Below are 12,236 nucleotides of genomic sequence, written 5' to 3'. Positions count from 1 at the left end.
GGTGTTAGGAGCCAAATCCAAGTCCTCTGCAAGAGCAGTCGGTACTCTTAACTGCTGAGCCATTTCTCCAGCCTCTCTTTTCTTTTTTTAAAGGCCTGTTTTTTATTATTATGAATATGTATTTGTGCCTCTGTGTATATGTACATGTGTATGCTAGTGCCTTTGGAGGCCAGAAGAAGGCATCAGATCCCCTAGAAGTGGAGTGACAGGCAGTTATGAGCTGCCCAATATGGGTCCTGAGAAACAAACTCTGGTTCTCTAGAAGAGCAACATGTATTCTTAACTGCCCCAACCACCTGCTCTTTTTTGAGACAGGGTCTCTCACTGGCCTGGAGCTCAACAAGTAAGCTAGGTCTAGCCAGGGAGCCCTGGCCATCTACCTATTTCTGCCTACCCAGTCAATACTGTCATGCTCAACCTTTTTATTGTGGGTTATGGGGATTGAACTCAGGTCCTCAGCACTTTACTAAGCCTTATTTCTAGACCCAAGCGCTATCTTATTTGGCAAGGACTGAAAAGTTAAAAAAAAAAAAAAAAAAGACTCCCTACTGGATCACAGACTTGATTGTGCATCTTCAGCTGGGTGCTGTTGGGAGCCAAGATCACACACTGCAGGGGGTCTGCAAGAGCCTGTCACTGAAAAGGAAAGAGGCCAAAGTCAATAACAGCCCAAGGGAAAACACCAAAGTGTGCCCAAGCTCTGCTAAGAGTTCTCTTACTTTGTCCTTTAATTTTTGCATTTTACAAACTTTCTCCAGATGGATATGTAACTTTTATAAATGCAAAAACCTTTCTGTGAAAATAGCCTCTCTCTGATATCAACCTACTGGCTGCAAGCTCCTCAGCACCTGGCAGCAGCTTCGTGCTAGCCCAGGAATCAGACTCTGCCCATCCCATCGTTCTGTGGTCTTGAGCAGTCATTAGGTTATTGAGTTGGTTTTGATTTTTTTCTTCGTCTTCCTTTTGTCATTAACTTTTAATTACTGTGATCATCAGCATTTATTCTGTGTTTTCTAGAGGCCCAATCCTGTGTTTAACACTCCATGTTCACTACCTGGACAGGAATGTGATACTTAACATGTACCCACAGCTTATCTGTTCATTATCACCTATGGTCACTCCAAGTATGAACTGCAGTGTGTTTATAAACACTACACATCTGGGGGCTGGGGATGTGGCTCAGTTGGTAGACTGTTTGCCTAGCATGCATGAAGCCCTGGGTTCCATCCCCAACACTGCATAAAGCCAAGCATGGGGGCACACATTTGTAATGCCAGCACTTGGGAGGTGAAGGCAGGAAGATCAGAGGTTCAGAGTTACCTTGATTACATAGTGAGTTTCAGAGCAGCCTGGGGACAGGTGACCCTGCCTAAATAAATACACGCTATGGATTTTATTACCTGCCCTCTTGGTCAGTTTATGTTAGTAATGTTAGCATGCATTTATAAAGAATAAAAAGAAAAATATTCGGCACTAATTTTGTCCACCCTCACTCTCTCCCACCCACCGACCCACCATTCACCTGCATCCTATATCCCCCCCACCCCTCACCTGGGAGGATTCTTCTGTCTCCTAGGAATTCTAACAGGTGGCTTCACAGCAAGGACCAATCCAAGAATGCCAAGTTTCCTATGGACTGCCAATTCAAATGTTCTACCAGGGTCTGCCAGCTTACAAAGTTCTGAGTTTGCTCATTTCAGGCCACATTTCAAGGTAATCGTTTCCCAGGACAGCACACTATGATGAGCAGTCATTCTAGGAGAATGCAGACCCACACTCCCTCACCCCACCTCCCAAGAAAAATGCCAAATTAAAGAAAGCACCTAAGTAAAACTTTAACGGTATCTGGGCACAAATGCGGCAGAATTCTGTCATGGGAGTAGCCTTTGAACACTGATAAGTGGGAAACAGGATGCTTTCCTTACAGGAAGAGTAATTAAGCTCCCGCAGTTTTCCTGTTGTCTTGTAAAGGCTTCCAGAACGTGGAGCAGGGTTTTAAAGTGGCACTCAACCTGCAAACCAGCCTCCCCAAGCACTGCTGGTAAATTAGCAGAATGCAGAATGACCTTCTTAGAAAAACAGCGCCCCACCCCTCCTTTCCCCGAAGGCTGTGGACTGCTGAGCAGGGAGCTGCCAGCGAGCAAGCCCCACGTGTGCTTCCCCTGCCAAACTCGGCCAGCCCAACCAGGCACAGGCAGTGTGCTCACTCACTGGGACATTTCCCCCAAGTCCCTTCTTTAAAAGACAGTCTTGGCACCCAGGAGTTTCTGTTTTTCTCCCCCTCCTCTGGCTTCAAAATGAATTGTGGATGGCAAAACCCTCTTCACCGATGTGGGCAGAGCCACTCAGAATAGGACTAGTAGATGCCCACCCCACTCAGATTCACTCACAGTTATTTATATAGATGCTGCCTTCCAACTTTTGCTAAGATACTGTAACTTCCATCACAGCCACGACAAAATGATGACTCATACCTAAAACGCAGTCACTGGTAACACGTTTTATATTAATACTTCAGTTAACACTGCTTTGTCAGAGCAATTAAAAGAGAAAGCAGCGGCAACTCGCCCCCATCCTCAGTCTCCACCAGGGCAAGGGTGCAGAGGCAGCTCTTTGTACTGGAAGGCTACCGGCCTCCCGCAAGCTGTTCAGATAAGCAGCTGTCGAGGGAGGTGGGGCGGAGGGGGAGGGGCGGTAAAGAGGCTAGGGTCACTGTTACCCGATTGGGTTGCAAGCCCTGAGCTGCTACACAGCCTTATCTCGAGTCTTGCAACTTTAAAATCTTCCTAAAAGGTTAACAGGACTCCTGCTCAAGTTCTCCCCTATTGCTCACCAGCATTCCTTCCCCCCAATGCCAGGCCCAGAAGCTTGTAATTCTCGCTCAACAGGAAGATAGAGACAGGTGTCGTCAGCTCCATCAACTCCAGAAACACCCGCTCACCACCTCCCCTACCCTTAAATAAAAAGTCTAAGTTTGTTTCAATAAGTTTATTGTGAAACTCAAAGCTTCCACGAAAACATCCTTTAGAAAATGAAAGCATTGCCCGGATCCGTTTGGAAAAAGCAGTGCAGCCTGCTAAGTCCGGCTCGCTCCTGCAGCTGGCGGCTCCAGCAGTTGTACCAAGTTCAGGCCGCCTGCGTCGCCCTTCCCGTCTTTCCAGCGGAGCTGGAGGGCTGCTGAGTCACGCCTGCCTCTCCAGTCTGCTCTTCCCCGCCCTGCAGCCGGCGTCCCTGCCTCGGCCTTCCGGTGCGAGCAGCCTCTCCCGACACTTGCAGAGTCAGTCCTGGGGTCGGAACGGAAGTGTCCCCGCCGCCGCCGGGCTTCCTCGGGAGGCCGCGTTCCTCGCTCTCCAGGCAACCTCGCCTGCCAGTCTCCTCGCGCACTCGGGCGCACTCGGAGGGCCACTCCACAGCCAGCAGCGCGCTAGGCGCCCGGGAGCGTCACCAAGTCGATCAGACCAAGGTCTCGGCCGGGCTGTCACTCACTCTGGGAGGGTAATGCTGGGCACCCAGTCGTTGAAGCTGCGGCTCTCCTCGCAGAACAAGCTGAGCTTCTCCAAGGCGGGATCCTTCCACGTGTCCTCATTCGGGTTCTGTACAGAAGAATACAGGGGTCAGCCAGGCTGGCCGCGGGTCCGGGTGGGGGAAAGAGACCGCGTGGGGCAGGAGTGGCAGCACTCACCGAAATGAGGATACAGTGCAGGTCGCCCGGCGCACCCGCCTCATCGCCGGCGCCCACGATCGCCGCCAACCGCTGTACATCACCCACGCGCACGATGTCAATGTCGTTCTCGCAGCAAAACGCCTGGATCAGCGTGAAATGGATCTGCAAGGCTATGTCGCCCTCATCCTCCTCGTCGGCGGCCAGCACGCAGAAGGTCACATTGTCAGGGTCCCTGCACCGGCAGATGGAGGACAAGGTCAGGGTCTGTGAACTAGATCTCCTCCCCGCCGCTCCACCCCTCCCCCCAAACGCTTCAAGCGGGCCGCGTCTATACTCACACATTCAGGACTTTGGCGGACTCGTAGACGCCAGCGGTGAGACAGCCCTGGCGCTGCGCCGACAGCAGCAGTTCGTGCAGCGCTTTCCCCGCGCCCTGCATCCTGTGGAAGAGCCATCGCCGTGAGTCGGGACCCGCAGGGATACTCAGACGCGACTACTTCTAACTCTAGCCCGCTCCCAGGCCACCATCTGCCTGGCGCCAGAATTCCTGCCTCCCAGGTCCAACCTGGCACCGGGATCCCGGCTCGCCAGTCTCGACCTGGCGCCCGCATCCCCGGCATCCCAATTGTGATCTGGCACCCACACCTCGGTCGTGATAGGGCACCCGCATCCCTGGTTTCCAGCCCTGATCTGCCGCCAGTAGCCACAGGATCCCTAGTCTATGGCCTGGTGCCGGCACCCCAGACTTTAGCACTAGGAATGAATCAAAAGTAACCTTGGGTCCCCCATCTTCAGCATCTAGCTGTCGGCCGGTATTTGGCTCCCACTCTCCAGGCTTCTACCCCGGAGTAACCTGAAAGATCCCCTAACTCTCGGCGCCCAAACACCTACCTGGCTGTGCTTTCCGGAACTGCGTCCTGGCCACGGACTTCTTCCAGAGTCATAGTGCGATCAACGAACAGCAAGTTATCCAAAAGTGCGGAGGAAACCGGAGCGCGAGAGAGGACCCACAGTCTGGGATCCCGTGCGCCCACCACCAGCGAGTGCGCAGAGTGCAGCCGCACGCCTCCTTATAAAGACCCGCGGGTGCGACGCCGCCAGCTGGCGCCAGGCTGCGTTCCCATTGGCCGGCGCCAGCTTTCTGATGCAAATGAGGCGGCAGGCGGGTGGCTCGTGCCAGAAGGCCACGTGGGGAGGGGTGCGGGGGATGACACAGACTCAAATCTGCCTCTTTTGTCGGGGTGTTACCAGGCAGACTGGAGCCTGCAGATTTCATCTCGCCTTTCTTTTTTGCAAGTCCTTAAAAGGAAAAAGCTAAAAAAAAAACACTTTGTTTGCTGATATGATACTGGAATTTGTGAAATGCACACTTGGAGAATGCAAAAGTCTCTGGGTTTTGCATTTACTTTTATTACTATCTTCTAATTTTTTCTTCCTTTGAATTAGAAATTATGGGGCTGTTGCAATGAAACCGAAACTTAAAGCACACTACTGTATTTAAGGTTTGCAAAGGGCCCTGCAGCTGATACCAAGCGGGACCTTGCCACTACGACTCGGGATCCCGGCTACATAGTCTGAGCACACCCCCCCCACCCCGACACACACACACCCTCCCCTGCCCCCCCGCCCCACCCGGGGCGCAGCAGGGTGAGGGCGGCCGGGACAAGCAGATTGCGGCCGGCGCACGCGGCTCTTTTGCATTTCTATGCGGGGCACACAATAGAGGAGGTCTGGCGTGTGGCAGTTCGCTATGGGGACAATCAAGGCTTTTTATTTCATAGCAACACTGTCCACCTGCCACTGGGTAGGGTGGGCAGAGCCCCACCGCGCGTGGGGGTCGTGGGGTTGCCCGGCGCGTGGGGTCGGGCCGCGTGCAGCTCTGGAACCCCTGGGTGTGCGCGCCTTTTGCACTTGGTCTGGCTTTTGGTGTTCTACAGAAGCGTGCCTAGCAACAGGGACAAGGGCTAGGACTTAGGGCTACTGCACCCGAACCCGGAGGTTCCGGGGTTCAGGTTCCAGGAGCCGGACACAAGCAGTTCCACAATGCCTTTCCCAGGGCACCCCCTACAGGCTGATCTGGAAAGATCAGCCTTACCCCCACCACCATCCCCACAGAGCCTTGCATTGACCTCTGGGGGGGGGGGGGTCTTGGCCTGGGGCACCCGAGGACACCAAGCGGTTCAGCAAGGCCCTGTTCAAGATGCCCATTAATGAGAAACAGAGTAGAGCCAGAAGAACTCAGCGCCCCGAGTTTCCCCAGCGTTGGGGGAGGGGAGACGCTGGAGGGCAAAGGGAGCCTGCCACCCAGTACTCATGGAGCGAAAACCCATATGTCTGATGAGATTTTTGAAATATTTCAACCTCTTAAATATGCATCGTGAAAAGGTTGTTTTCTGGTAATAATATAATTGGAACTGATATTGGGAGTTCCCCAACTTGCTGTCATTTGTCCATGTGGGACCTGCAAGCCACGCTTGCAGACGGCTCACTCGAACAACACGACACCGTGGGCGTCGGGTCTATTTCTGTGCTACATGGAAAAGCGTGCTGAGGGACCCCTGGAGAGTTTTACCCCCATCTGGGTGAAACCTGGGAGACTGGCCAGGGCAGTGAAGGGCCACAAAGCTCGCCAAGCTGAGGCAAAATTGAAGGCAGGGGGAGGGGGGACTCCCGGATTTCTGGATATCATTTCCAATTTTATTATTACCAGAATTTTATTATTGCCAATTTACTGGGGCGTTCTTCAGTGAATGAATACACATACCAGAGTACTCTTCTTTTTTTTTTTTTTTTTTCCTGAGACGGGGTCTCTCTGTAGCGCCAACTGGCCTGAATTGGAATTCGCAATGTAGACCAGAACGGCCTTGAACTCACAGAGTTCCGCCTGCCTCAGCCTCCTCAGAGCTGGGATTAAAGGCGTGCGCCACCACGCCCCGCCCAAAAGATTTCCGGCAGTTTTGGGAGGCTCCTTAAGTCAACGCTAGAGGCCAGAGAGGAGCCGGCGTCTTGCGCCCCCTGGAGGCTTCAGTGATAACTGCAAGCACTCACGCTATTGTGATTCCAGGTAGCTCGTATTTTGCTGTTAAACCCCAAGAGTCGCGGGGACCTGGCTGCTGAAGCTCTGTCTGTCTGTCTTGATGGCCCTAATTGATTAAGAAAAGTTTTGTTTTGTTTTGTCTTTTTGAGGCAGGATCTCCTTGCAGCCCCAGCTGTCCTGGAACTCACTATGTAGACCAGGCAGACCTTAAACTCACAGAGATCCTCCTGCCTCTGCCTCCTGAGTGCTGGGATTGTGCGCCACCACGCCCGACTAAGAAAAGTTTTTAAGTGATGGAAACTTGGTTGTGGCTCTTTTCAAAATATTTAATGAGTCCAGTTCCTGAGGAAATGTTGGAGAAATATCTGTTTGATATCTTAGCGCACTTCCTGCCCAGTCATTTATAACTAGAAAACTGCCCTCCTGCCAGCTTGCAGGAAACGCCCCTCCCCCACAGGAAGGCCTTTACAGGTTAGAGCAGGCTAAGGTCGCAGCTTTTCCAGACCCTGTCCCCAGTCAGTCTGGGCCATAAGGGATGATTGACAACCCCGGAGGCTAGTCTGCTGACTTTTTAAAAAAAATATTCGATTACAGAAATCCCTTCTTTAGGTCATAAGACATGGCCTGGCACAGCTTTAATTAGGTCATTCCTCGTGGTCCCGAGTTCAATTGGGAAAAAAGTTTGGGGCCGGAAGTGACTGCACCCCAAGCTCCCCTGTGCCTACACTCCTAAGATATCTCTAAACCTTAATAAGGCAAGGGATAGTGGTTTTATTGAAGGGAAATCTCACATATGCTCTACTTTTAAAACTCTTTGGATGTAGCTCCGTTTGTAGAATGCTTGTCTAGTGTACACTGTTCCATCCCCCAGTGCACATACCTGGAGTTCAAGGTGAGCCTTAGCTATACAGTTAGTTGGCACCAGCCTGATACACGTGAGACCCTATCTCAAAATAAAACAAATTCCTTTGGAGCCAAAGGTCATTGGTGTATCTGTAATCCCAGCTATTTGGAAGGCTGAGACAGAAGGATCCATGAAGGATCCATGAGTTCAGGAGTTCAAGGCTAGGCTGGGCAAGACGAAAAGACACACATACCCCCATCTATCTATAAAATAAATAATAGCCTGGACAGATGTTTACAGTTGGTTTTATTAGCACACTCTGAGTATACGTTTCCCTGACTTTCATGGCTGGGCTAGACATTGAAAGCACACTTCACTTCGAGGAAGAAAGAAGCAGACCCCCAGTAAGATCTAACTTCTATGAGGCATTCCCTCCCAGTTATGAGTTCTCACATGATCTGCATTTGGAGCTCTGCACAGTGACATCCCTAAACAGCAGGTGCTTGCCTCAGGCCACCAAACTCATGTGTCTACAGCCAGGACAGATGATCCAGAGGCTGCAGGACCCAAGCACTTGCCCAGGAGCCCCAGGCTGGCTACAGGTGGAGTCTCTCTGGCTGATGAAGTATCTTAGGAGAAGCCAAATTCATCACCCGAAAGTCAGTAGCTTTCACAGAAAAATAGACTCTTAGCTTCATGGTGAGCTGCCTGTAGCATCTCCCTTGTTCTAATAATCATTAAGGCTTAGGGGTGCTGGGGTCCCCTGACTGGGCCCTCACCTCTGGTTCATTCCCATATCACCAGGCAGGGTCAGCTGGTTTTGCCTTGCTCAAGGATGTCACCTGCCTGTCACCTGGGGCCTACAATCTTTGAAAAGAAATTAAAGGTTGAAACAGAAAAATAAGAAGGGCTGTGGCTGGAGAGATGGCTTAGTGGTTAAGAACACTGGTTGTTCTTGCAGAAGACCCAGGTTCGAATCCCAGCACCCACATGGCAGCTAACAACTGTCCGTAACTCCAGTTCCAGAGGATCTGACAGCCTCTTCTGTCCTCCTTGGGCATTGCAGGATAGGGGTGCACACACAGGCAATACATGCATACACATGAGGTCAAAGACGCAGCATCATTAGAGCCCCACATTCCTTTCCAGAAAGTTTCTGGTTACTCTCAGTTCTCCCATCCACCCTTCTCAAGACAGGGCAAATCTGCTGGGTTCCTGTGTTTCTGGAAGAGTGTTCCCCCAAAACTCATGAACAATGGAATGGGTAGCAGTAAGCTGGTGACCTAGAACTACAGTAACTTGGAGAACAAAAGGACCTAAGTCTTTATGCAAGACACTTTCCTCAAAGCTCCACAGCGCAGGATCCCTGGATTCAACTAGCCATCAGCCCTCAGAGCTGTGCCTCCCCCACTCCCCTGGTAAAATGTAGATCGGCAGGTGGGAGTGTTTCACCAGACAGCTGACACAGGAAACAGGAAACCAAAAAAGGGAAACCCTTGCACAGCAAAGCCGGACATCCGAGGTGAGAGCTTTCTGGAAGGAAGAGTTATTCTTGGGTGTGTACTTGGATAGCATGGGGGCAACCTGAGCCCAGACCCAGCTTGAAGTTCAGGGAGGTGTGCAGAAAGGTCATGAATTGTTCCTTTCTCTACTAACAATAAGAAAGGATTCACGGCACTGGTGGTACCTCTAAGCAGGAACACTAAGCAGTGCTCACTGTAGCAGAGGCTCCACCATCCCACAGGTGTGCTGTCTGTCTGGATAGACCATGTGACCAAGCTTTCTGAGCCTGTGACCCCACCCAGGAATTGAACATACCACCTTTGCCCTTTGTGTACCTCAGAGAGATTTTCTTTTTTACTTTTTCTTTCTTACTTTTTTTTTTTTTTTTCTTAACTCTAGGGCCATTTTATTGGCATTTGGGAGAAACAAAACCAGGGCAACAGCGAGCTATAAATGCTGACAGCTGCAGGGGGGCGGGAGATGGAGAAGAGGAAGAGAAAGCCATTCTCTTTCAACTAGAAATCAAGAAAGCAGGCAGGTTCAGCGATGGAAGCCCACAGCAGCTGCGTGGGGGTGCAGCCCATAAATGAGTTTTGTTTCTCAGCCAGTGTCTGCCAGTTGAAACTCACAAAATCAGATCTGACTTACATGTGGGTGTTGGAGAGGGTGGGTGGCAGGCATCTCCACGTTTTAGCCACACCTTAAATGCCACACGGGGCACAGCCTGCAGGCACAGGCTGCCCTGCTGGGCCTCCATGGACTTTTGAGTTCCCATTAAAATTGCTTTCAGATAGCATAAGGTGTGCTGAGACACAGGATCTGCTGCTCTGAAAACAGCAACACGTAGCATAGAACAGTGCCCAAAGCACAGCAAACCCAAGCTGCGAGCCTGCCTTCTGATCTGAAAGATATGGTACAGTACTAGGGGTTAAAACTAGCAAAGCCAAAGTTCAAGGCCTGGGGAGACAGCTCAGTTGGTAAAGTGCTTCCTATACAAACTCAAAACCTGAGTTCAATCTTCAGAACCCACATAGAAAAAGCCAGTTGTGACTCCCTCCTGCCAGCCTAGTATAATTGGTGGGTTCCAGATCAGAGGAAAAGCCTGTCTCAAAAAAAAAAAAAAAAAAACCAAGGTAGAAGATACTTAAGGCTGACCTCTGCGCATACACACACAGACAAAGGGGTGGGGGGAGCAAGAGCGAGAGTGAGAGCGAGTGAGAGAGAGAGTGAGAAAGAGAGAGAGAGAGAGAAGAGAGAGAGAGAGGAGAGACATGCATGGGCACACAGACAACCAAGGCTCAACGCTGTGTAGCTGTTTATTCACTTTGACCTTGAATGAAAACTGAGTGCATGGTTTTGGGGGTTTGGGGTTTTTTTCTGTTATTTATGTTTACTACAGTATGTGAATTAACTCAAGACCTCTCACATAGGCAAATGCTCCTCCACTGAGCACTACCCCAGTTCAGTGCCTGGTAGAAAGTAGAGTGCTCTTGGTTACCTACTAAGTCTGAATTTACTAAACGCTCCTACAGAAAGGCATTCAAGAATGCATCTGGCAGGAAATGCGCATTGCAACATTTTTATAATAGTGAAAACTTAGAGACCATAATAAGGGATATCAGTGCAACCTCCTGGCACAAAGTAGCTACAGCACTGTACAAGCACAAAATGCTTTCCAGAGCATTCCACAGCTCCATACCACCTCATCACATGGTATGAAGAAGGAAAGCCGCACACTTGTGTGAATCTGATTTTGCAAATTCTTGAATGGCTGTTACTGCATAAGCTGTAAAAGCAAAATAAAATAGTACATAACCTCACACCTGACATCCTTGGCCTGATTCCTGTTCAAGCCATTGTGTCTAGTGATTTCTGACCATATAGTGACAGACAAAAAGCCAGACGTCTGTGGAGCTTGGTTTCTGGGGAGGGCACTGAAGAACAGGACCTGTCTTTCTATACTGCTCAGCTGGCTATTTGGCATTGCTATGTGTCCCCTGGCTGAGGAAAACCTCATCACTGCACTCAGAGGTTGACTGGAGAGGCTCAAATGAACTCATGTAGTATGCAGGGCCCAGGGTCAACGATCAGGACACTGGAACGTACCTTGCCGTAGACACAAAGTATGCAGGACTGAGGACAAAGTGCAGACCCTACAGCAAAAAACAGGACAAAATTATCATTGACTCCCTCTTAATGAAAATACCAGGGCTGGAGAGACGGCTCAGGGGTTAGGAGCACTGGCTGCTCTTCCAGTTCCCAGCACCCATATGGTGGCTAACAATGGCCCACAACTCCAGTTCCAGGGGATCCAATGCCTTCTTCTGACCTCCAAGGGCACTGTATGTCATGGGTGCACTTACACACATGCAGGTAACACACTCATAAACATAAAAAAAAAAAAAATTTAAGGTTTAAAAAAGAAAATACCTACTTTTTAGACATAAATTATACCAGTACTTTATGAAAACTGTTTAAAAGCCCAGCATGATGGTGCACAGCTGTAATCCCAGAATTTCAGAGGTTCAAGGTCATTCTCAGCTAAATAGTGAGATCAAGGCCAACCTGGGCTACAAGACATCCCATCTCAATAAACGAACAAACAAAAATACTGCTCCTGTCAGGTATGGTGGCACATGCCCTTAATCCCAGTACTTGGGATGCAGAGGCAGACAGATGCCTGTGAGACTGAGGCTAGCCTGGTCTACAAGGTAAGTTCCAGGCCAGCTGGTACTACAGGGAGGCAAAGCAAAACAAAACAAAACGAAACTCCAAACCCCAATTCTGTTCTTATGCTGTACATAACACACCAGAGAATTCTAAATCTGAGAAAGATGCAAATATATTCAACCTGTTTTTGAGACTTGTGAGTGCCACTTAATTGTTGGATTTCCTCCATTTAAGACAAAAGACAACTTTGGAGCAAACTATTATTATCATTATGACTGTTTTACTTATTAGACTTTTATAGGCTTGCAGTGTGCTGGGCACTATTGCACTTTAAAAACATCACTTAAACCTCATAACAATCATGTGAGGTTGGTACTGGCGTCACTTACAAAGATGAGGAAATAGGCACAGAGAGGTTAAGCAACTCCACAGTGATCACCCAGCCAGGAGGCAACAAAGCCATGTTCTGAATTCCCCTCCTCTGGCTGACTCTCTTCTTGATCATTATCTATAAACAA

The 12,236-nt window shown here is 50.0% G+C and overlaps 1 protein-coding gene across 1 annotated transcript; it reads right to left on the bottom strand.

The window, feature by feature from the left end:
- Positions 1–2,973: 2,973 nt before the first annotated feature.
- On the bottom strand, positions 2,974–4,724 carry Gadd45g (growth arrest and DNA damage inducible gamma). The gene is made up of 4 exons (XM_008854594.3): positions 4,556–4,724; positions 4,003–4,104; positions 3,683–3,896; positions 2,974–3,593 (listed from the first exon to the last, which is right to left on the bottom strand). The coding sequence occupies exons 1-4, from the start codon at positions 4,606–4,608 to the stop codon at positions 3,483–3,485; spliced, it is 480 nt and encodes a 159-aa protein (XP_008852816.1). The 5' UTR covers positions 4,609–4,724; the 3' UTR covers positions 2,974–3,482.
- Positions 4,725–12,236: the final 7,512 nt, after the last annotated feature.

This window comes from Nannospalax galili, unplaced genomic scaffold (assembly GCF_000622305.1).
Source record: "Nannospalax galili isolate Female #2095 unplaced genomic scaffold, S.galili_v1.0 scaffold367, whole genome shotgun sequence".
Classification (NCBI taxonomy): Eukaryota; Metazoa; Chordata; class Mammalia; order Rodentia; family Spalacidae; genus Nannospalax; species Nannospalax galili.
Note: the sequence above shows the minus strand (reverse complement) of the source record. Positions and strands in the feature narration are given on the sequence as shown.